We start from the raw sequence: 25,821 nt of genomic DNA on the forward strand, positions 1-25,821 counted from the left end.
AATGACAAAGAATGTACATTTAAAATGCATATTTCGCTTCATCTACCTTTGGTGTGAAAAACTATGCAGACAGAAATCCAATTTTAAAAATGCTGTTTTATTGAAAGGGTAACATTGCCCCCTTCTGGTGTATTAAGAACTTTTCAAATCAACCTACCCCATCTGTCTGTCTATACCAGAGATACCCAAAGTGGGGCTAAAGTGGTAACCTTTGATTTGACCCACCATCCCATTTGAAAAGAGAGGGAGAATGATGGGAATGTGGTTGGGGTGGATGCCTTTGACAGAGATTGTTATTTTGATTTGAACATAACCCTTTGTTTCTTTGTTTTATGAGCTACAAAAAAAAAGTCACACTGAAGTTAAAATGTTTCTATTAAATGTTCAATAAATCAATTTAGAATCAGAATTTTAAAATGTAAAAAAATGTCACTTGACAAAAGGTGAAGCACAAGATATTGGAGAGCAATCTTGGCAAAGGTAGGGAGCAAGTCGACTAGTGTTCTCAGCACTCCATTGTGGTATAAATGAAATTGCTTATGTTTTTACTGTAATAATAAGTGTATTATAAAATGTAAAAATAAAATTAATATGATTTAAAGCAACATTTTCTAGCTATTTTAAAATGTCAGCAAAAATAAATTAGAAAATAACCAGTGGCAAATTTTATGTTATATGATGTGAATATATTCAGCCCACATCCCTCAAATTAAGCTTAGTTTTTGTCCGTTATAAGAATAAGTCTGGGCACCCCTGTTCTATACACTATGGCGATTAGGTCAAATATTATGTACTGTCATCATGGCAAAGATAAAATAAATCAGTTATTAGAAATGAGTTATAAAAACTATTATGTTAAGAAATGTGTTAAAAAAATCTTCTCTCCATTAAACAGAAATTAGGAAAAAAATAAATAAAAATATTTTTATATCCTTTTTTTGTATTGGAATATGCATTGCTAAAAGCTTAATTTAGACAAATTTAAAGGAATTTTTTTTAACCTTTAGATTCCAGATATATCAAAAAAAAGGAAAAAAAAGTATAACATGATGTACATTAAGATGTATAAATTTCAATTTTACGCTCCAGGGTCACATTTGCACCACACACACACAAAAAAATTAAATAAATAAATAAATAAATAAAATTGCATTAAGCTATTATCTATTAAAATTGACTAAAACTCTAGTTACGGACAAGCAAAAAACACTCTGACAATTTTGTTTTCCTCTGAGTAAATACAGGAATCTTTATTTAAACATCTGGACACATACAATTACATGTAGACAAGTGTGGCAGGAAAAAGACCACACTGTTAACGGATTGGCTTTAATCAAGATTCTTATAATTGTAAACAGAACATTTTTAAAAAGAAAAAAGCAAAGCCTGGTAGTTGTTTGTGGTTCTGCTGAACAAATTTCCTTTTGTGGTCCCGCAGATACATAGCAATTGATCAGATATGTAATGTACAGGCCATTGAAGGAGTCCCATTTTATAATCTCCAAAGCAGCATGATTCTGACCTATTAAAACATCAATGAATTTCAATGAATTAATGAGCACATGTCCACTTTAGGTAATCTCAACTGCAATAAAACGGTAGCTCAGAATATAAATGAGATCTTTTTAAAGGGATAGTTCAACCAAAAATAGAAATTCTGTCATCGTTTACTCATGCTCCACTTGTTCCAAACCTGTTTGAGTTTCTTTCTTCTATTGAACACAAAGGAAGATATACTTAGGTATGCTGAAAATAACAGGTATTGACTAGCATAGTGGATGTCAATGGCTGTTTTTTTCCAACATTGTTCAAACTATCTTGTTTTGTGTTCAACAGAGAAAATAAATTCATAAGTTTAGAACCATTAGAATATGAGTAAACAATTATTTTCATTTTGGATGAACTGTCTCTTTAAATCAGAACAAATTAAATCATTACAACAAATATGTCACAGACTATTAGTACAAAAACAGAGACAGCACTGATTTGTCAACCTTAAAAAATAAAAAGTTCAGCCCTAAGAATAACACTTTTTTTTAGCAATTAACTCTTTTTTTATTTAAGAGTATAATTAATGGGATTTTTAGCTGAAACTGAGACCATTGCTGATTTGTGAAATGCAAGCCAATGGCTACCAGTATTTTGTGTCAAAAACATATACAAGAAAAATGAAAGGAATATCCTTGATTTCTGATATCACAAATCAGAAATTTATTTTGCTGATTGTTTAAATGACTTATTTAAAATTAGCTGAAACAATTATTGAGTTTTTTTAATAACTTAATTGTTTTATGTTCAATCCACTTAAATTTGTAGTCACACTTTACAATAAGGTTCATTAGTTAATGTTAGTTAATGCATTTACTAACATGAACAAACAATGAAGAACACATCTACTACTGTATTTGTTCATGTTAGTTAACGTTAGTGGAAATACAGTAGTTCATAGTTTGTTAACTCATGATGCATTAACTAATGTTAACAAGCATAGATTTGGATGTTAATAATGCATTAGTAAATGTTAAATTATGATTAATAAATGCTGTACATGTGTTGTTCATGATTCGTTCATGTTAGTAAATGCATTAACTAATGAACCTTATTGTAAATTGTTACTATTTGTACAAATTAATAAGGTAACTAAATTCCGTCATGTTGTTCCAACTCAAATCGATTGTCTAGAACCCAGCATTTTTAGCCTTCTTTAAGTCCACACAGCCTAGTTTTTTTTAAGCAATCTTGAGTATAATAAATTTAAGTAGCGCAAAGTCAAACATGAGCTGATGCTGCTGTACTCGTTATCAAAATACTCTTTATTTGTTGTTTCTATAAAATGTTGTAAACAAACAGCATCAGCTTATATGTGACTTTAAGCTCATGAATTTTTAAATATCTTCTTTTGTGTTCAATAGAAAAAAGAAACCCAAACAGATTTAAAACATGCAAATAAAAGGTGATTGATTTTAGTTTTTGTTTTGGGATGAACTATCCCTTTTAGTTTTTTCCTTCTCTGTATATGCTTTTTACTGTCAAAGTGCTTGTGGTTGTTGAATATTCCAATAAAGCTTAACAAAAAAAGCCATATTGTGAGGGCTGAAGAGAAGTAAAAATTAGCAAATTTGTACTTATGTATTTTTTGTGACCTATCACTTTAACAGGTGGATGGAAACTGATAATGCAAGCTTTATGTTACAATAAAAACAAACTTTGGACTGTCAAGTAAATCCTGTCTGATCACAAGACCAAGAAACTTGTACTATATAATAGTTCAGTTAATGTGTTATAATGATTTTTAACTTCTGTGAGTGCAATTGACTGAAGTATTTGAATTGAGTTCTCACCTTATTGTTTTAATATAAACCTTTTCATTTTGTACCAATGTAGGTAACAGTTTTTCCAGTCTTTTTTAGTGTTTCCAGAAGGACATCAGTGTTTTTGTCTGACTCAATGAAGACCTTCTTGTTGGGAAGATCGATATCAAACTTGACATCTGTTGAGAAATACAAATGAACTATGAACTCTGTCCCACCATGACAAAGCACTTTTTAACACAAAAAGCAAAGAAAGCAGCAACATCTGATGCATTTAATAACACAATTCACAAACATCTCATTTAAATGGTTCCAGTACACAATTCAACGATATTACGATTAGAATATTTCAAATGTAAAAAACCTAAACCTTACCCAGTTTATTAAGTACTCGAGTGACTGCACCAGAGCATCCTTCACATGTCATGTCAACAAAAAACTCGTGAGTCTGTGAAGAAAGAAAACATCTTTGATTCAATAAGAGACACTCATCAAAACGTTAGCAACTAAGCTAAGTCTGGAAGTTATCTTGAGTAAAAACGAACTTAGGATGTTCTGAAACCCTAAGCAAAAGTAAACGGATTATTGTTAATTAAATGTTATATTAAAGGGGGTAATTACCGTCATGATCGATCAGACTGTTGCTGCAAACTCAAGTCTACAGACTCGATTTTGCTGGCACTGTTGCTGGACGGTCAGGTGACGCACTGTTTCCTTTAGGGCTCATCAATAAACTATCAGTTTCTGACAAAGCGTTCATTCGCACCACAAAAAACACGTGGCATTATTAAACTAAATTGATTATATGTTTGTTGTTTGTTTGTTACTGCTCATTTAAATTAATGTTAATGCTGTCATCTGAACCTTGGTGCTCTACACAAAAGTGGAGCGAAACTGGATGAAAGATGGGTCCCAATCTGTTTCAGACTCTGGTGCAGTTTAAATGTAATGTAAATGCAACATGAACAAATAAGGACATCTAAAGCTAATAACAGGACCCACATGACCAAAACCAAACATATTTCTTGTCATACAGTCATGGAATTGCCATGTCGTAAATGTCTATTCCAGATGTCTTGGTATTGTTTTGACTCATTTACACATTTTATAAGCTCCTCACAAGTCCGATTTAAATACCATCCCCACATGAAAAAAATTGAACCATACTAAAATACTTGAAATAGTTTGTTATTGTAATAGTCCCTGGTAATACAACAAATAGTGTCAAAAACCCAATAGTGTACCAAGTTTCTACAACTAGAAAATATACTACTATACCAATTTACTGTTGAGTTTACTGCAGTATTTTGTTACACTTTATCAGTTTGCTAATACCGTAATAACAGTTAGCCTGTGCTCTGTAAATATAGTAAAAGACACTTTAATATAATATGGTTCAAATAGACTAGTGTTTACTACATAGTATTTTCCATATACATCTACAGATACAACGATATATTCAGCAGCACACAACATTTTGTTGGATATCGCATCAGAAGTGATATCAAACGTTTTAAACGTAAAACACATTTTTTAGATGATCCCTTGTTTTTGTTGCTCTCTAAATAAAATTAAGCAAAATTAAATAATTAAATTAAATACGTTCAAATTAAATTAAGTTGAGAACTGTAATAATAAAAAGTTTGTTAATTTCCTTCATTAAATTTGTTCATTAAAAAGTACTAAAGCATACAGCTTCCGTCATACTCTGTACGTCATTTTGATTTTGCAAAAGCTGCAATGTTTTAAAAGTGTATCGTTAACTTTTTGATTTTTAAAACAGAAACACGGAAACGTAATCCGTGAGAGACCGCGTTGAAGTGAAATCAGCTGACATGTGTCATGTGACAGCAGAGCGAGGACGCAGAATCAGAACAACAGAGTCGTTCAGCGTGTCGGATCATCTTGTCTCTTTTCTGTCATAGCATGTCCGGGTTAAAATATGGACTTTATTAGGTTTATATAGTTGGTTAATATCATTCAGCGGTGCTTGCGGTAAGTCTGATTCTGTCATTTCATGTACAATATGATACGTGCTAATGCTGAGCTACATCTTGTAGAAAGCCTGCTGAGCCTTCGAGGGTTGTGACATCACTGACATCATGCTGATATTGAACTTATTACCGGTTATTTATGAAAAGCATTTATTACCACAGATTATTGAATTGATCCAGACGAGGTCTTAAATAAAAAACAACAACAACTCAATACTGGATAGCTTTTGTAGTATGAAACAAATGTGACTACATTGTTAACAATATGTGTAAATTAAGCAGTTTTTAACTGTAATATGAACTGCATTTTACTGCAGGGCAGTTATGCAGTATGTTAATGTATTTTAAAGTTTGTGAAAATTGCTGTACATTTTAAAGTAAAGAAATAGACATAATTCTGTATACATGTACAGCAAGATAATGGTGCCATACATGTAAATACAGTATTTTTGCTGTAATTTATTTTCAGTAAATTACTGATGAACTGCTATTAATAAGTTACTGTAGATTTTGCTGACATTACTTACAGGTAACATTTTAATATTAGGTTTTCTTTTGTTAACATTAGTTAGTATGCGCTGATGGTTTGAGTATTACCACAACATTTCTTAATTTTAGAGCCTAGCCCATACCTAGGGCCAGACAGAATCTGCGACCATTTTTAGCTATTTCTGCAGAGAATTTTGTAAAAAAAATCTGCGAATTTATGCAGATTTTTTATTTTGGAAGTTTCATAATTAAAAATTTAACCTATGATTTAAAACATATTAGCTTTTTAAACTTTTTATTTAATGTTTACAGTGCAAATCTAATTAGATCTACTTATTTGGTAAACAAAGCAAGTCTCTTATATAATATGTCTACTAAAACACAGAATTTATTACTTTACAAACTGTATTGTAAATAAATCATATGAAGATTTTCATATTAGGCAAAAATATTACTAAAATTAATTACAAAACTGGATAAATATAAATTTACACACATTTACACAAGTAAATAAATAGACTCAATAATGGGCCAAAAAATCAAATTTTAAATTGTCCCAGTACTTGCAAAAATTTTGCAAATATGTGGATGACAGAAGATATCTTAAACTGTTTAAATATTTACAGCTAAGAAATTGTGGACATTACAGAAGCATTAAATTAGATTTGTTTAGGTTTGTATTCCTTTTGGATCATCCTGTACACTCAAGCTTGTTTATTTATTTATTTATGATGAAGGAAAGCAAAATAATTGTAATTAAAGGCAAACATATAATATTAGTAATGTTTATTTACTGAATAATCCACTTTGTTTTGTGGAAGATGGGTTAAAATTTTAAAAAGTTATTCGTCTTCCTATTTTTTGCCATATAATTTGAAAACAAAAAGTTTAAAGAGATTTAACAAACAGTTCATTCAATAATATGAAAAAAATAAAAACAAGCAAACCAGTGTATTACTCTATAAATTAACTGTCGTGACATATATAATACTTTGATTTTCATTAAATGAGATCAGTGTTAATGTTAATTTTTCTTCCGAAATAGTTAGTACGTAAATTAGGAAAGGAAAAGCCCTCAAATTTGGCTGTTCTGACATGGAACGCTCCATCAGAAATCCTCAAACTGTGACCTTAACTATGTTTGCATTGGATTTAGCATATTGACTTGAGACTTTATATTTAGAACATCTTCCTCGTGACATGTCTATTAAATCTACATCAATATCAAGCGAACTGCATCATCACGAAAGGCTTTTATTTTCCCATTGATCTGTTTTCATATTGATTCAACTTTTACATTCCAAGACATTGAGGAGTCAATGGGAAAATGTTCAAGGCAAAACACTGACCACTCCAAAGTCAAACATTGATTTTAGATACTGTATGACGGCACTGAATAGAGACATATCATGCGACAGTGTTGTTGTTCATATTTATGTTTCATTTAATAACCAAAAATACTGATAGCTTCAGTCAGGTTATATTTAAACTGAGTGGTTTGCAGTTTAATATTCATAACAGTTGAGACAGCCTGTCATTTGTGTTTTAATAACTTGCTTGTAATTAACAGCGCCTGAATGAATGTGCGGAATCGCCTTGGTTGTTTACACCCATGTGTTTTGGAATGGTTCCAAACAGTTGTGACATATTTCTGAGACTGTTGTGAATATTAATGTCCATTACAAAACTCGCATGGGTGTCAGAATGAATATACACTTCCCGTCAAATGTTTGGGATGTTTTAAAAGAAGCCTATACTGCTTATTAATGCTGTGTTTTTGGATCAAAAATACAGTAAAGCTTAGAGCTGCATCATATTACAAAAATCGGGTATTGCAATATTTTGTTTCTTTGCGGTTTTTATTGCAATGTTAAAATAATTCCACCAGATAGCTTGAATAGCTCAATTTGGAAAGAAATCCTAAATTTTGATTAATTGAGGGGCGTTTTGTAAGGGTGTGAATCATGTATACAATATATAATAAAATAAACAACATGCAAGCAAAATTAATTACTATAGAACAAAGAAAAGGTTCAAATAAACAGTTCTTTATGCTTTTCCGGAGAGTCAAACAATGTTCAGACACAGAAATTGATTAATAAATGTAAAAAATAAAACTGTATATAGTCCTCGTTCTAATAATTTAGTAAAATTATTCTACATTAAAGTTACTAGGATATTTTTTTGTGCCTAAGTATTTTAGGCTCACTTGAAATGCAAATGGCCTACTATGGTTATACTTTACAATGGCACCACAATGTATTCTCAGTTGTTGTGCTGATTAACCATAATCCCAAATATAGTTATAAAATATAAAATTGCATATCCTACGATGTGGCTACTGTGGACACACTCATTGCGATATTGATACTGAAACAATACATTGTGCAGCCCTAGTAAAAATTGTGAAATAATAATGTTATTTAAAGTAAATTATATTCTTATTATATGTACTGTGTTTAACATTTAATCATTCCATTATAATATGCTAATTTGCTGTTAAGTTAAACAATGATTTATTATTGATGCTACTCAATCGTTAATAATGATTCTAACAGTTATGAATAAAACGGTTTTCTTGCTGTATTTTCCTGTTTTTTGGGAGGATTCTTTCATAGACAGAAATGTGTAAAGACAGTATTTATTTTGAATAAATTATCGTTATTGTTATTAATGTAACTTTACTTTCACTTTTTTACTTTTTTGAACAACTTAGTGTGCTCTTAGTGAATAAAAGCAAATCCATTTTAATAGTACTTTTGAATGATACTGTTTCACAGTTTCCACTTCTACACTGATACCAATAATATATGTTTGTTGAGCAACAGATTATCTTATTTAGTTGATTTCTGAAGAATAATGATGCTGAAAATTCATGACAAGATATTTTCCTGGCCTGGAAAAGTTTTGGACAAACAAACCAACCCAAAATATTTTTGAAAAGTCAGGGAAATGAATTTGTTTAACAAAAATCTATTTACTTGAATATGTTTGAGGTGATAATATTGGGTTCATTTTAAATACAATTGTGCAGTTTATCTCTTCTCTGTGTGGGGTAAAAAAGTAACTCGCAGTTTTAGCTTCGGCTCTCTTTCACTCATATACGTAATTCAAGCTACGTTTTTTAAGTGTGGTGTCCAGAAACTATCTCTTACCTACAGGGCTAAGATACTCTGGGGGCTAAAAGCTAATTTGTACTATTTTTATAGGTTTTATGAAAACACAAACATTTCTAAAAAATTTGTAAAAAAATAACAAAGCAAAAAAAAAAAGCAAAAAAAAAGATATTACATATGAAAAAAAAATTACTTGTACGCAGACATTACATGAGAAATTAGGTCATGAATATTTACCTGAAAGTTTTGAAAAAGTTCTGGAAAAGTCCTAGAATTTTTTCTAGAATTTTTACTAGAATTAGTAAAAATGTGTATTAACTCTAAATAACTTAAAATGTTTAAATGGTATTAATACTTCTCTATTTTTACTGTATTTTTGATCAAGTAAATGCATCCTTATTGATTAGAATAGGATAAAAAAAATAAACAAATATTAATTATTCCAAATTAGGACTCAACAATAAGGACTACCTGATGGCCCGCCGCCAGCATGAGAGATGCTTTGGACAGTAGACAGGATCGTTACTGGCCCAATCGACCCAGTACTGCCTTGTCACTTAAGCCTATTTTTCACTGCACAACAATTTATTCATTACTTTCCAATTGAGAGTAGTCCGGGAGCTGTGTGGAGTTCCGATTATCTCCGTATGTGGAAAATTCGAATCCAATTTGAGCTGCAGATGCGTTAAAATATTCTAACTCCTGCGACTAGACTGTATGCGACCGGATGTGATGTATTTCAGTGTTTTCCAAGCAGGTCTGTGCGTGTGAGATAAGAAATAGTGTTTTTTGTCGTTATTTTTTAAATCAGAAAAAGTCTATATTATAAAATTAGTCTATTCTTAAATGAGTAATAAAATGTTTTTATTATGTCTGCACATTCCCTCCAAAAGCTGTCTGTGAGTTTCTTGTATTCATTCATTCATTCCATGGGGAATGTAAAGAGAATAAAGGCTCTTGCTTTTGTACTCCTTTATTTCGGACACCGCGAGCATCTTCTCTCCCATGGTGCACGACAAAACTGAAAATTCTCTGCGACTGCCACAAGGGGGTATATTCCGACTGTTGTATCCAAATGTCGTGTGCGGTTGGAAGGAGGCTTTAAGTTTCACTTGCCTGCGAAAATTTGTCAGTTACGTGCAAATACAGTCTTTTTGAGAAACAGTTTGTGCTTTTAAGCTTTTAATTGCCGCCATCTCTGTTGTTGTAAACACCATACTGCTTTTCAGTTTCTCTTATCTGTTTGCAAGGGTGTAGCGGTTGTATGAGATCCAAAGGTTTACATTCATATAATTATTAATCACGTGTTTCTAAATGGTCTGTCTCTAAAAGTGAGGGGGATGCTACGCCCCTTTCTGTTTGGATGTTGTGAGCACGTTATTTATTTCTCATAAACTTGTAACAATCAGTACAGTGAAGAGGTGGCAACATGGCAGCAACATCAAATTCATTCATTCATTTTCTTTTCGGCTTAGTCCCTTTATTAATCTGGGGTCGCCACAGCGGAATGAACTTACAACTTACAATTGATCCAGCATATGTTTTAAGTAGCAGATGCAGCTGCAACCCATAAGTGGAAAACATCCATACACACTAATTCACACTCATACACCACAGACAATTTAGCCTACCCAATTCACCTGTACCACATGTCTTTGGACTGTGGGGGAAACCGGAGCACCCGGAGGAAGCCCACACAAACGCAGGGAGAAAATGCAAACTCCACACAGTGATGGCAACTGACCCAGCCGAGGCTCGAACCAGCGACCTTCTTGCTGATAGGCGAATGTGCTACCCACTGTGCAGCTGCTACATCAAAATATGAGGTTAAAATCTTGAAGCAGACATTTACATGGGTACAACACAACGAAAAAAATAAAGTGATGTTTGCCATCAGTTTGGCATGTCAGCAAACTTTTGTTAAATAATTTAGAACTGCAATAAAATAACTGCACATTTTCCATACTGCTCCTTATTGTTTTGCATAGAATTTTGGTCATTTTGCATTCAATAACATTTTTAAGATATTTAAAGTTTAAATTTTTGACACATTGTTTAAAACATGTGGCTAAGAAATAGCTATAAACCTTTTCTTTAGTGGGGCTAGTGAAAATCTTAGCAGGGCAAGTCAAAATGTGATCCACTGCTCCCATCAGCCTAGTAGAAAAAATCCTTAGCATTGAATCCTGTAAATACTTCCATAAAACAAATACAACTTGCATTTACAAAAAACTTTATTCTTCTCTACTACTGTGATGTTAAGGGTGATGGCAAAGAATGATGAACTACATTTTGAGCTTCTGTGTGAAATTCTTATGGCTATATTAAAGTGTCAAACAAAACCGATGTTGCCCGCACAGCCATTTTGCATGTTTGAAATACACATCTTGTTTGTAGCCTCCAGAGATGATGAAGAATATAATGACGCAGAAAGGGCAGATTGTGCGTCATGCGTGTGTTCCGGGAGGGCTATTAACTCTGTTCATTTGTCTGCGATCACAGTGCCCGTAGATGCAGCGCCTCCGCAGGGAAGCTTTTGATCAGTGAAGCTATCAGTGGAAAATTACACCCCACCAAAGCAAGCATGGCCTCTGATATCAACTATCAGGATGGTAAACCAATTTCCTTTGCATTATGGGAATTTCCTTTGCACCGGTTGTTGTTGTTGTTTTTTTTTTTTTTTTTTTTTTGGAATTACTTGGTGAAAAGCAGCATTGTAAATGTATGAGGGCCAAAGATGAGCCAATTCCTATTTACAAAAGTGATTTTATGTACATAGATAACATATTTAATACAAGTGTGCACATTTCAAATGCGTTTTTTTATGCAAATAAAATGAAAAAAAAAAAATTGGTCAGATATATTTCCATTGTCTTTTAGTGTAACAGATATAATGCATGTAAAAAAAAAAAAATGGCATACTTATTCTGAGCTGCACTAATTCAAATATCACATGACAGGTAATCATTCAAAATGTTATTATTATTATTTAAAAGTAAAGTTGGAAAGGAAATTGGAAATTATAGAGGTTTAAAATGATCTACAATGTCTACACCTTAATGCTTAAAATCAATATCAATGGTTAGACATTAATCATCAAAATCTGTATCTAATAGATACAGATCTATCTATCTATCTATCTATCTATCTATCTATCTATCTGTCTGTCTGTCTGTCTGTCTGTCTGTCTGTCTGTCTGTCTGTCTGTCTGTCTGTCTGTCTATCTGTCTATCTCAATTTATATTACAAACCCTTTTTTTAAATCAACACAAAAGATTTAATCCATCAAGGGAACGCAACATAAAGAGTACACATGAACTAAGTTGTCCAAATTAACACATTTATTACAACCAAAACAATCAAACAAATCATGTGTCAACTAAGTAAGAATAAAAAAATTTAAAAAAACTCACGTTCTCCAACAAATACACAACACTAACCTAAGACTAATTAACCCAACAATCAACAAAGCAGATCAAAGTAAGGTTTAAGGGAAAAAAAAAACAGAAAAATAAAGAAAATAAAGGATTGATGGCTGGCAGTGAGGTTTCCCCTAATTAGTAATTAGGCTAGTTATTGTATAATGATGGTTTGTTCTGTAGACTATAAAAATAGATTAAAGGGGCTAATAATTTTGACCTTTAAATGGTGTTTAAAAAAATAAAAGCTGCCTTTATTCTAGCTGAAATAAAGCAAATAATTCTTTCCCCAGAAAACAAATATTATCAGACATACTGTGAACATTTCCTTGCTGTTAAACATCATTAAGGAAATCATTTAAAAAGAAAAAATTCAAAGGGGGGGCTAATAATTATGACTTTAACTGTTTGTATATTTATTTACTTTTTTATAAAAGTGATGTGAAAGCCATATTTGTGTGTTGGTTGTATAGGCCCAGACTTTTCTAGAAGAGACGAGAGCCCGACTGAAGACGAGCCCATCCATTCGCCTGGTTCACGACAAACAGAATATGAACGAATCGGGGGAAGAACTGGATCCTCGTAAGCACTGTGATCTTCACCTATTAAAACTTTTCTCTTCCTAAATACCTGTTTTGATTTTTGGGGGATTTTCTCAGTGTTTTACAGACCATCATTCATTTACTAAAAGGTAATATTGGCACAGGGCTGCTCGGTTTGCCTCTGGCTGTCAGGAACGCAGGACTCCTGGTAAGATGGAAAATTGAATTTGGAAATAAATGCCTGGTGTTGTCTTTTTTATTTTCAACTCCTCCGCTCTTGAACTCTGGTTATCTTCTATAATTGCTAGCTGGATAATTGCTGAGCTTTAGATGATCATGATTTTCTTATGTCAAACACCATGTCAGCTTTACGTTTTCTATTCTCTCTTGTTTCCTCTAAGTATTATGGTAATGTAATGTGTGTTAGCCTGCTTTTTAGAGAACAGTTCAAATGTTTCTTTTTAACTTTAATACATTAAACAAAAGTGAAATTAAAATATAAGTAGCTAAAAAATTTTACCTTAGAACTAAAACAAACAAAAGTAAAATAAAACCAATTTAAAATGATCTAAAACCATAGCATATTGATATTCAAAGCGGACTTGCACTATTAATACAAGTTAAAATAGTTACCCAGTTATGCTAAAATGCTGGTTAACTAAAATAATATTGGTCAATAAACATAGCTTTGTCTTTATGAAAAAGTTCATGAAAAATTCTACATTTTAATTGATAGAATATGTACTTTTTTCTTTATCACAATATAATTAATAATATTACGGTTCCAATACAGAGTTTGTTTTTGAAATGTATTGTTCTTTTGAAGGCTGCAATATTTTTTATACTAAATGCAGTAAATAATATATATATATTTTGAACATATTTAATTAATAATTACATTTTTATATATCATGACATAGCTGAATTATTAGCCGCCATTAAAAGTATCACTTTTAATTTAATTAATTTAATGTGTCCTCCCATGTTCAATAAACAGTATATCACATTTTTCGAAACAAAAATAAATAAATAAATATATAAAAATCTGACCCCAAACTTCCTTAGTTTTGCAACGCATCCTTCGTCATTTCTTTTTCATATCCATAATTCTGAGCAATAGCACACCTATTTCAACAGCCTTTCGAAACCTTATTCTTATCTATAACGCAAGCTAAGTTAAAAACTAAATGTTATCAAACAATTGTATGCCTAATACTAATTCTGAGCCCTATCAATCACTAGGATTTGACTTTTTTTCTTTTTCTTTGTACACTGCAAACTGCTGAGCATCATTTCCTTCGACTTCTCTTTGCATGTATGACACAGTGTAAAGTGTGTTTGTGTCATTGTGCCGCTGAGTAATGTTTTCAGCCTGTGAAGACCCCTAAAACCTCTCTCAGCATCAGCTGAGGACACACAAACAACAAAACACAATCTGACAAGAGTTTCACAGACGTCTCTGATGGATACTTACTGCTTCACTGCCTGACTTTAATATTTTTCTGACCTTTTTGTCTTTTTTGTCTTGAAAATAAACAATCAGAATCATGTCACATCATCAGATACACTCCCCTGTTTAATATCACATTTAATAGTTTACATTTTATTTGATCCAAATTCCCTTTTTTCATTTTCATTTTTTCCTGGAACAAAGAATTTTAAATCATTTGAAATGTTCTGACATCCATTTTTGGATACTTAAATATTCAAAAATAAAATTCTTTTTCACAAGATCTTTACCAAATGTTTGTTTTAGGTATAGGTTTTAATGTAGACCTGATTTTCAAATGTTCACGATATGACTATAAAACAATAAAGTAGCAAGGAAGTTAATGTCAGAGTAGTTCTGGACATGAAGTTCATGTTTTCACTTCCTCGTATAGTGTTTTGGCTATATAGATTCAATATTTTGCCCCAGTTGATGAAGAAAGTAATAGTTTCATTCAACAAGGGTACATTAAAATGATCAAAAGTCTTAGACATCATCAACTGTTTTCAAAAAGGATTCTATATCAAATATCAAAAAGAAAGATTGTTCTTAGTTTTTTCATCGAAGAATGGTAAAATAATTGTTTATGAAAATTATTAAGCAGAAAATAACTATTTGAGAACGTATAGTGTAAAATAAAAATAGAAACTATCGTTCAAAGTCAACATTCATGCTAATATGCAATTTCGTCATAAATCAGCTTCTAGTTTCATGATTTATGATGGATTAATGTGTGTCATTAAGTGATGCTGCAGACTGGAGTAATGATTCTAAAAACTCTATTTGTCATCAAAGGAAGACTTTGTTTCAAAAATAACTACAATGAAGTAAAACAAAAACAATATAGCACAGCAAAATGCAAAATTATTTTAACTTGCACATGTCCAAAAACAGTTGGAATAAGCATAAGCTTATTTAATTCTACCTTTTATCTACTCCACATTAATATTAAATAATGATCAGTAACAATAATCATAAAATAAACTCTGTGATTCTGTCACCTTACTTGTCCTACTACACTCTGATGGGTTGAGCGCCAGGGGTAGAAAACCCCACTACAGCTACTGCTGTAACTACAACTACAGTTAATTTGATAAAATAATAAATAAATAAAGTTTCAACAAATGTATAATTCAATTAAATAAACCAAAATCAAATGTTTAATCAACCAACTCAATATATTAATAAAGAGAAAAAGAGAAAAAGCTAAAATAAAGCAAACAAGCTTTAACTTCAACACATTTTAGTTCAACTCATCATAAACCAAACAAAATTCTATTTCCAGGCCCAATATTCTTTACAAGACAATAAACAGGAGACAATATAAAATTATTCTCCTTAAAGATGCAAATCTAGTAAACACTCAGAATAAGCAAAACCAATAGTAATCAAATTTGCACACAAACAACAATAATAATAATAATAGTATTTCAAGGCCAAAAACATCATAGATAATCTATAGAGTACAGAATATATAGCATTTCAAAATGTATTTTATACAAAGCAGATTTGTAAACATTGCCATTTTTGAAGAATTTTTTTTTTTTTTTTTTTTTTTTGCACTAAAACAAATGCACATTTGGGAGCACAATTTATATAACAGTAGAGTATAGAGGTGTTGCTTCACCATCAAGCCAAAACCACCACCATCTCTTAAACTAACAGATATTATGCAAATTGTAGTGGCTACTACAGTACATCTCTGTACGAGTAATATGTCAGATCTCAAGTACCATTGTCAGTTTACGCCCTAAACTTCAGGCTGTTTCTGACATTCATGCTCTGTATGATATTGTAACAGTAGTAGTCAGTGTTGTGTCGGATTGTATATGCTTGGTTGTTCAATGGTTTGATGCTCGCTGTCTTTGCTCATTCTGCAGGTTGGGCCCTTAAGTCTTCTGATCATGGGGATTGTGGCTGTACATTGCATGAACCTTCTCGTCAAATGTGCACATCATCTGAGCGCAAAGTAAGAAGATGAAATGCATGCTTCTGTTCCTTACTTTCTTGTCTGTTATCATTTGAATTAAGCTACAGTATAGTTACTGTTTTACAAACATGAATATAATACAAATACAAATTACAAATAAAAATTAAGGTAATACAAATATATGTTATTTAAAGTTTCAAAGTTCCCAATTTAATAAGACTCAAGCAGATATTATAAAAATGTGTATATTTATTTATTCATTTACTTGCTTACCAAGTCATTGAGTGTCAGAGATCTTTGTTTGTAACTTTACATTTTATTCTCCTTTTTTTTTCTATACAAGTATACAGTGCATCCGGAAAGTATTTATAGCACTTCACTTTTTCCACTTTTTTTTATGTTACAGCCTTATTCCAAAATTGAAATTGAATTCATTTATTTCCTCAAAATTCTACACACAAAACCCCATAATGACAATGTAAAAAAAATGTCAAACTTTTTTTAAATTGTTGCAAATTTATTAAAAACTAAAAACCTAAAAAATGACATGTACATCAGTATTCACAGCCTTTGCCATGAAGCTCTAAATTGAGCTCACATGCAAGCCTGGTTTATACTTCTGCGTCAAGTGATCGGCGTGACCCACGGTGCATACAACTCACGTAGCTGTGCATTTATACTTCTGCGTGCTGTTTCTGTTGTTCTGCAATAACACTTCTGAAACACTAGTTGGCAGTTAGGTGTTAATGTTCCTCTGTTTCGAGTTTCTTCGCTGGTGTTTTGTTTTTCCTGAACGTGTCCTTAATGTACAAGTGGCCCAAACTCGCTAATTTTGAGGCAGGAACCGACGGACGTGCAACTTTAATCTTTAAAGGTAAACACAAAAGAAAACTTTCCATCCGGAGCTTTCAGGACTCCACTCTTGTAAACAAGGGCTCTTTCGGGCTCACGTGGCTTTCGGTCCTGCCCAGACTTTTCAGCTCTACCAAGCCGACCAATCAAAGAGCTTGCGCTATGCGTCGTTGCAGTGAGTAGTTACATTTTTGATAGGTGCGCGTCTGCGACGCCAGCGGCCATGGCGTAGGGTTATGCGTCAACGCATAGGCTGAGCTGTAGAAGAATAAATCAGCCTTAATTTCTTTGATCTTTCTTACGATGTTTCAGCAGCTTAATTACAGTTTACCTGTGGTAAATTCAGTTTATTGGACATGATTTAAAAAAGGCATACACCTGTCTATATAAGGTCCCAGGGTTAACCGTGCATGTCAAAGCACAAACCAAGCCTGAAGACAAAGGAATTGTCTGTAGACCTCCGAGATAGGATTGTCTTGAGACACAAGGCTGGGGAGGCTTACAGAAAGATTTCTGCTGCTCTGTAAGTTCCAATAAGTATAGTGGCCTCCATCATCTCTAAGTGGAAGATGTTTGGAACTGCCAGGACTCTTCCTAGAGCTGGCCGGCCATCTAAGCTGAGTGATCGGGGGAGAAGGGCCTTAGTCAGGGAGGTGATCAATAACCCAATGACACTGTCTGAGCTCCATCGTTCTTTTGTGGAGAGAGGAAAAACTTACATAAGGACAGCCATCTGTGCAACAAATTAATCCTGTATGGTAGAGTGGCCAAACGGAAGCCACTCCTTGCCTAGAATATGCCAAAAGGCATCTGAAAGACCCTTAGACCATAAGAAACAAAATTCTCTGGTCTGATGAGACCAGAGAAAAAATTTTACTCTTTGGAGTGAATGCCAGGCGTTACATTTGGAGAAAACCAGTCATTACTCTGCACCAGGCTAATACCATCCCTACAGTGAAGCATGGTGGTGGCAGCATCATGCTCCGGGTATGTTTTTCAGCAGCAGGAACTGGAAGACTAGTCAGGATAGAGGGAAAGATGAATGCAGCAATGTACAGAGACATCCTGAATGAAAACCTGCTTCAGAGGGCTCTTGACCTCAGACTGGGGTAAAGGTTCATCTTCCAGCAGGACAATGACCCAAAGTACACCGCAAAAATATCAAGGAAGTGGCTTCACAACAACTCTGTAAATGTCCTTGGGTGGCTCTGCAAGAGCCCAGACCTGAATTATATTGAACATCTCTGGAGAAATCTGACAATGGCTGTACACTGACACTTCCCATCCAGCCTGATAGAGCTTGAGAGGTACTGCAAAGAGAAATGGGCAAAAATTCCCAAAAAATGTGTGTGCCAAGCTTTTGGCATCATATTCAAAAAGACTTGAGGCTGTAATTGCTGCCAAAGGTGCATCAACAAAGTACTGAGCAAAGGCTGTGAATACTTCTGTACATGTGATGTTTTTTTTTTATTTGTAATAAATTTGCAACAATTTCAAAAAATCTTTTTTTTTTTTTATTGTCATTATGGGGTATTGTTTTTAGAATTTTGAGGAACGAAATGAATTTAATCTATTTTGGAATAAGGCTGTAACTATATTATTAAACAAAATAGCATGTCTGACCTTTATTTTTGTCTCAGTTTGTCTCAAATTTGTTTCATTTAATTAATTTTATTATTATCTGCTCTTAGGTTGGGCAAACCATTTCTTTCCTATGGTGATGCAGTGGAGTATGGGATGGAGAACGTGTCGTGGCTAAGCAGACACTCTATATGGGGAAGGTAACAGTGCTTACAAGGCAGTTTTTAAGTTCAGTAGTGTGTTAAAGTTGACTCACCGGTTGTGTGCGTCTTAACATAATCTTTGTTTGTCACGACTTTCAGCACATGATCTTTGTGCTAGGTCAGGCTTTCAGATCCTGCACATGACAGCAGTTTCGGTTTCCATTTTACAGTATCGGGTGTAAAATGTTCAATAAGTGTTTGACTGCTTTCTCTAAGGTGCTTTTATAATAGACAATAATGTAAGCTAAAAGTCTGGGTTTGTTTAGAATGTTTTTAAAGATGCTTCAAAATAGTTCACCCAAAAATATAATTTCTGTCATTATTTACTCACCCTGAGGTTGTTTTTTTCTGTTGAACACAAAAGATGATATTTTGAAGGATACTGGAAACCATAACCACTTGCACTTGGTAGAAAATACTATGAAAGTCAATGGTTAAAGATTTCCATTCTTAGAAGTATCTTTTGTGTTAAAAAAGTAAGTAAATAATGACATAGTTTTTATATTTGGGTGAACTATCCTTTTAAGATAACATTTTTTATTTTTAAGTCATGTAATTTAGTGCTGTTATTATTTATAATTACTTATAATTACTTATATATATTTTCAGGATAGTTTCAGTAGAAACTGTATAAAAATAATAGATGAAAATATTTAGTAAAAATTGTAAATGGCTTTGCTGTCACTTTTCAACAATAAAAATAATTAACAATGTGAATTTAGTTATGTGTGTACAACCCCCCCCCCCCCCCCTTAGACAGTTTGTCTAACTGACTTTCAGGATTCACGTTATATAAGAACAGAAAATAGTTGATGTATGTACCTGAACATAAAAAATAGTTTCTCTTTTTTGTGTTTGGTTTTTCAGACATGTGGTGAACTTGTTCCTCAACATTACTCAATTGGGCTTCTGCTGTGTGTACTTTGTGTTCCTCAGTGACAATGTCAAGCAGGTGAGAGACATCTAAAGTTCATATGCACTCCAAATTCACAATGTGTTTTTTGCTAGCACACATTATTCTTTAGGTTAACAGTTAATCTGCGGAAGTTAATCTTCTGAAAGAAAAAAAGTTTATTTTGGTAATCGTAAATTAAAGTCTGACCGTTTACCTTCTCATTTGGAGTAACAGTCCTTCTCTATTGCACCTATATCACGAGAGAACATTGTGCAAAAATTAAGCCTTGCACCCTACTCAATAGCCCATTTCAGTTGAAACCACTTCAACATACTGTAATAAAAGTCTCATGCCAACTTATACAGAAGAAGAGTACTTTGTTCACATCCTAATTTATAAAATGAAAACCAAGTAAAAACAAGTCATGTAGACGCTAAGGTTGCTGATTAAATTTACAGTGAATATATATTTTTGTACTATTAAAGCATCAAATATTCTGTCAATGGACAAAAGCTCCAAATAATAAAAAATAAATGTAATAATGTGTGTAAATTTCTTTTGTCACCACAAGAGGGCGGCATTGACTTTCAGTTCACTTAAACAGTCACCCAAGGTTGCTTTCCTGAACAAGACGATGTTTAACTTTAGTCGATAGTTTTAGAATTCACTCGAAATACAATATAGAATCAATCAGATCATTATTACTACTATAAAAGTAACTCTCCATTGTTTTGCATGTTGTAGGTGGTTGAAACTGCCAATGCAACTACCGGGAACTGTCACAACAATGAAACCGCTGTGCCGGTGCCCAGCTATGACTCTCGACTCTACATGGTCTTCTTCTTGCCCTTCATCATCTTGTTGGTTTTCATCCGCAACCTCAAGTATTTGGCTCCTCTGTCGTTTGCAGCAAACATTTGCATGTGTGCCAGCCTGGTCCTCATATACTACTACTGTCTGACGGTAAGACACGGGAAACACACACTCAGAGTACAGTACATGTAATTTGTTGAAGTGTAGTAGCCTAAGACTGCAATTTGGTATTCAGTACATACAATACAATGAGTAATTTATAGCAATTTTCTGGAAACAAATGTCGCACGATTGGACTGTATGATGTTGACAAAAACTAAACAAAAAATACATTTAAATATTTCGTCTTTCTGTGATTATGTATTGTCATAAAACTTTTTTTTTTTTTGCTAAATAATATTGAAAAAATCTGAAATAATTTATTATATTAGAAATATAAGTTTTTTAAAGGTTTTTTTTGGATGGTTGTGCATCTACATAAAATTTAGCTTTAAATAAACTTATATTAAATATGAAGTTATATTAAATAAGCAAAAACAGATAATTAAAATCTGATTAGTAATTACTAAGGCTTTAGAAGATTTGTGTTTCAAATAAATGCTCTTATATCTCCAGTAAAAAAATAAAATAAAAAATACTTGAAATATGTAATTAACGTAAAAAATAAATAATTCTACTACAAAAGTTTACCAAAGAAAACTTTTATTAATATTTCATTATTATTAACTTTTTTTATTTCATAAATTTTCAGGAAAGGCAATTTAATAGTTTAGATAAACAAAACTTATTACTAATATAAAATATATTAAAATGAAAAAATAACTTTCATGTATTCATTCATTTTCTTTTCGGCTTAATTCCTAATCCGGTGTTGCCATGGCTGAATGAACTGCCAACTTATCCAGCATATGTTTTATGCAGCGGATGCCCTTCCAGCTGCAACCCATTACTGGAAGACACCCATATATTCTCATTTACACACATACACTGTTAAATTTATCTTACCCAATTCACCTGTACCGCATGTCTTTGGACTTGTGGGGGAAACCGGATCACCCGGAGGAAACCCACGCAAACGCGGACAAAACGTGCAAACTCCACACAGAAATGCCAACTGTCCCAGCCAAGGCTTGAACCAGCAACTCTCTTGCTGTGAGGCGAGAGCGCTACCGCAGTGCCCACTCTGTAACTTAGAATTATATAATTGTATATTTTATAGTTAGGGTAGAGCGGGGATGAAAGTACCATTTTTCATAAAAACCTAATTTTAAAAGATTAAAAAATAAAATAAAATATATTAAAATGATTTAAAAAAAAAAAAAAAAAAAGCTAATTAACTTGTAATTATATTATGGTGTATTTTTAATTATAAAAGTTATGGGAGAACGGGGACAAAGTACCATTTTTCATAAAAACCTATATTTAAAAGATAATTTTTTATCAGAAATATATTTTGCTGTGGTCACTAACTCACAAGAGTGGTCTATCAAGATCAGGTGTTGTTTGTTTCAATGTAGAACAACTCCAATATAACTTCACTTTGAAGAAAAGTTGCGCCTTGTTACTTTTGATGTCATCAGCAGGGACGAAAGTAACACACGGGTGGGTCAAAAGTGACAATATTTGCTAGATTTCCTGGTTTAATCTTGTTTATTGTAAATATTTCAGACTATGATCTTGTTAACTGCAAACATATTTTGTCTTTAATTTTGAAAAAAAAGAGATTAAACTGCATTTTCATTTTAAATTTCAGGGGCATAAATAATAGTGCTACTTTTGTCCCTACAGAAACTCTTACCATTTAAACCTGATTTACTTTTAAACTGAGAAACTCAGAGATTGCAAACTTAAGGATGTGTTATTACACTAAATAACTTGTAAATTAGTGTGACACTTGAAAAGAGTACCACAATTGTAATAATAATAAAAAAATAATCCCTATAAGTATAAGTTTTTTTTAAAGATTTTTTAATGGTTATTAATCTACATAAAATATAATTTTATATAAACAAATATTATATAAACATAAAGAAAAATAGAGAAAATAGAACAAAAATACAAATGAAATAGACAGTGCTTTGTTTTATGGTTTTGTAAGGACTCTTAATGTATTCATAACACAAAACAGCATTGCGGTAATCTTCAATGCTCATGTAAAATACAATTAATTTCAATTATTGCTAGAAATTTTTTTAATCTTGTGCTTGAATGCTCTAAATTAACTTAGAAATATTTACACAGTAACAGACCCTAAAATGTGCAAAAAAGGGACAAATGAGAAATAATTTATTATGCTGGAAATATAAGGTTTTTTTGTATGTTTGTGCATCTACATAAAATATAATTTTGTATGAACAATTTGAAAACAGAGAGTAAATAGAACAAAGATATAAATGTAGTAAACAGTGCTTGATTTTATTAATTAAAAGGGATTCTAAATGTATCTTGGAAAAATCATAATTAATAAAACACCTAATTAAATAAACTCCATTGTTAATAAACATAATAAATAAAACTCTTAATGTATACATAACACAAAATAGTATTGCATAATCTTTAATGCATATGTTAAATACAAATAATTTGAGAGATTATTGAATCTCGCACTTAAATGCTCTAAATTGACTCTAAATATTTACACAGTAACAGGCCTTAAAACATGTGCAATCATAAACTTCCATTCTATTATGGTTAAACTTTGCGGTTTATCCACAAATCACTTGTGACTGTGCACACCCTGCGATGAGACTATTGCAGATGTGCACATCACAGTGTTGATGTCAAAACAATAGACTGTGCAACCCTATCGTACAGTGTGAAAAATTGCAGTGCTAAGAGGAAAAAAATAGATAATGGTACAATTACACAATAATAAATCTTTTAACCCGTTTACAGGCATCACAACCACTTGGTTGGTTTTTTGTCCATAGCTTATCATTATAATTATTTTTAAATGCATAAAGTGATGTCAGTACATAATTCAATTCAATCCAATTCAATAATTCAATTCCAGACTTTTTTTTTTTAAGACGGATCTGCTAAAAAGATGCACAAAAACTATATTATGAATTCACATTTATAGTTTACGAAGAGACTATAACCTTACCGTTTTTTTGAAGTGTTTGCATTTTCAGTACCCCAAAAAGTTGCTGTTGTGTGATATAAAGATAGCTCACCCCATGCAATCAAATTTTGTCATCATTTACTCACGCTTCACTTTTAAAAACCCATTTTAGAGGATAGATGAATTGTATCAAGTCATTCAGCTTGAGAGGATACATTCCTTGAAACCAAAATCAAATTGTAGGGCAACCTTTTCTGGATTTCCTCAAAACTGATTAGTGTTATACTAAAGATTTAGTGGAACAATTGCTCATACTCTGATAATTACATTTGAACATTGGGATTGCATTGATTCGTATACCCCCTTTTAATATTTATTTACTTTAATTTTTAAATTCATTTATTTCTATTTTTTGATCTATTGCTGGGCTTGCTATGTTTATACCAGAGGATTTCCCTTGTATTGTTTTTGTATTTAAAAAAAAAAAAAAAAAGGTTAAATAAAATCTATTGAAAATAATCAAAGTAATTTAAAAAAAAACTATTTTTGAACACAAAAGAAGATATTTTTTTATTTAAAATATGTTTATCGGAATCCATTATAATTTTTTTTTCTGCTGTTGAAGTCAGTGGGCAATCCTAGCAACCAGCATTCTTAAAATATCTACTTTTGTGTTTGACAGAAAAAGAAACTAATTAAAACAGATCCTCACAAATTCTTTAACATGAACACTATCCAGAACTGAAAAGGAAAAATGTATAAAGTTGACAACAGTTATAGTGTCATTTAAACATTTATTGAATTATGCACATTATAACTTGTATTGCTTATTATAACTTTTAACAACCTTAAAACTCACTACATTATGCATGATTATAATTCATATTATTAAATTAGTTCCTTTGAAAAGTCACAACACAATTTAGATTAAATTGTGGCTTACCAGAACATTATTTGGCTAAATATTTTAAAAGGATTGTCAGAAAATGATTAATAGTTTCCAAAGAAAGTAATAAAGTAAATAATAATAATAATAATAATAATAATAGTAGTAGTAGTAGTAGTAATAACAAAAACATTTTTGATAGATAGATAGATTGATAGATTGACAGATTGATAGATATTTGGATTTGAACCTTAAATCAAAGACCTTTTTTATTATTATGAATAATAATTTACTATTAATGCTTAAAAACAGAGCACAGAACAATACAAATACAAAAAGGCAAGAAAAGAAAAAAAAGGTCAGAGATGTACAAATACTAAATATAAATAAGACAAACAAATATACGTATAAGTCTGCATACTAAGGGTAAAGGCCGTGTGGAATTACAGAATCTTGAAGGTTTCAAGTAAAGAAAAGTTTTTGGTAATGGCTATTTTATTAGCTGTGTTGTTCATAAAATGTTGTAATTATATTAGCATAGCAGGATAAAAAGAGTTTTTGATTAATAAATTTGCATCTGTAAAAATGGTACCTTGTAAATATTATCAGAAGATTAATAACATAGGCTTCCTTTTCTATTCTTTTGTTAGTTTAAAAATCCAAAAATATCATGTTGGTATTCTAAACGAAAGTTTGGCAATATTTTGTCACTATGAATTTGGAGATACCGCACCATAATTTCTTTCAGAACTGACAATTTCAAAATATACGTGGCACTGTTTCTGACTGTGACCAATAAAATGATTATTTTGTTACCACTTTTTAAGGTATAATGCTTAAGCAACACTATATGTGTCATTAAAAAATGCATTGCTTAACAGACTATTAAACCAACTGCTTTTTAGTTATTATAACATTTTTCTAGCAAAACATTTTTAAAAGGTTCAAAAGGATACCAACTATAGATAATCAGTCCCAAGCAATCGTCAGGACCAAGCTTTTTCCTTTCTGGCTGCTGATTGAGCCTCAGATGTTATGGATGAAGAGTTAAGCGCCAATGACAGGTTTCAGGGTTGTTTTATAAAGCCCATTTCCTATTGAACAGCTTTAAATGCTTTAAATCAGAACCTCCATCTGTAATCAGCCAGGCTGCTGCTGAGAAACCAGCGAGTGGGTAACAATTTTTCAGTCAGGAAAGAAGATTTGTCATGGTGGAAACAGCAAGAGGAAGTTGGCT

General features: G+C 32.0%; 2 protein-coding genes across 4 annotated transcripts in view; one reads left to right on the top strand and one right to left on the bottom strand.

Moving 5' to 3' along the window:
* Positions 1 to 1,223: 1,223 nt before the first annotated feature.
* atox1 (antioxidant 1 copper chaperone) lies at positions 1,224 to 4,029 on the bottom strand. The gene is made up of 4 exons (NM_001256633.3): positions 3,933 to 4,029; positions 3,687 to 3,759; positions 3,342 to 3,490; positions 1,224 to 1,522 (listed from the first exon to the last, which is right to left on the bottom strand). The coding sequence occupies exons 1-3, from the start codon at positions 3,936 to 3,938 to the stop codon at positions 3,366 to 3,368; spliced, it is 204 nt and encodes a 67-aa protein (NP_001243562.1). The 5' UTR covers positions 3,939 to 4,029; the 3' UTR covers positions 1,224 to 1,522; positions 3,342 to 3,365.
* Positions 4,030 to 5,182: 1,153 nt separating this feature from the next.
* The window catches only part of slc36a1 (solute carrier family 36 member 1), an 80,810-nt gene continuing 60,171 nt past the window's right edge, over positions 5,183 to 25,821 (top strand). For 2 of the 3 annotated variants that reach the window (XM_087281518.1, XM_087281520.1), the window contains exons 1-8: positions 5,183 to 5,306; positions 11,413 to 11,522; positions 12,803 to 12,911; positions 12,989 to 13,079; positions 16,241 to 16,329; positions 18,834 to 18,923; positions 19,794 to 19,878; positions 20,566 to 20,784. In XM_087281518.1, coding sequence (XP_087137644.1) covers positions 11,495 to 11,522; positions 12,803 to 12,911; positions 12,989 to 13,079; positions 16,241 to 16,329; positions 18,834 to 18,923; positions 19,794 to 19,878; positions 20,566 to 20,784 — 711 coding nt within the window. In that variant the 5' untranslated portion in view covers positions 5,183 to 5,306; positions 11,413 to 11,494. Of the gene's footprint in view, positions 5,307 to 7,663; positions 8,044 to 8,868; positions 11,523 to 12,802; positions 12,912 to 12,988; positions 13,080 to 16,240; positions 16,330 to 18,833; positions 18,924 to 19,793; positions 19,879 to 20,565; positions 20,785 to 25,821 lie in introns of those variants that run through there. The other variant, XM_087281519.1, reaches the window with a different exon arrangement.

The sequence above is a fragment of the Danio rerio genome, chromosome 14 (genome assembly GCF_052040795.2).
Source record: "Danio rerio strain M-AB ecotype USA chromosome 14, GRCz13ab, whole genome shotgun sequence".
Taxonomy (NCBI): domain Eukaryota; kingdom Metazoa; phylum Chordata; class Actinopteri; order Cypriniformes; family Danionidae; genus Danio; species Danio rerio.

Bases quoted from the DNA above. Each gene is read 5' to 3' on its own strand.
- atox1 (NM_001256633.3), bottom strand. The intron at 3,491-3,686 runs GTAAGGTTTAGG...ATTTCTCAACAG, and splicing joins TCGAGTACTTAATAAACTGG to ATGTCAAGTTTGATATCGAT.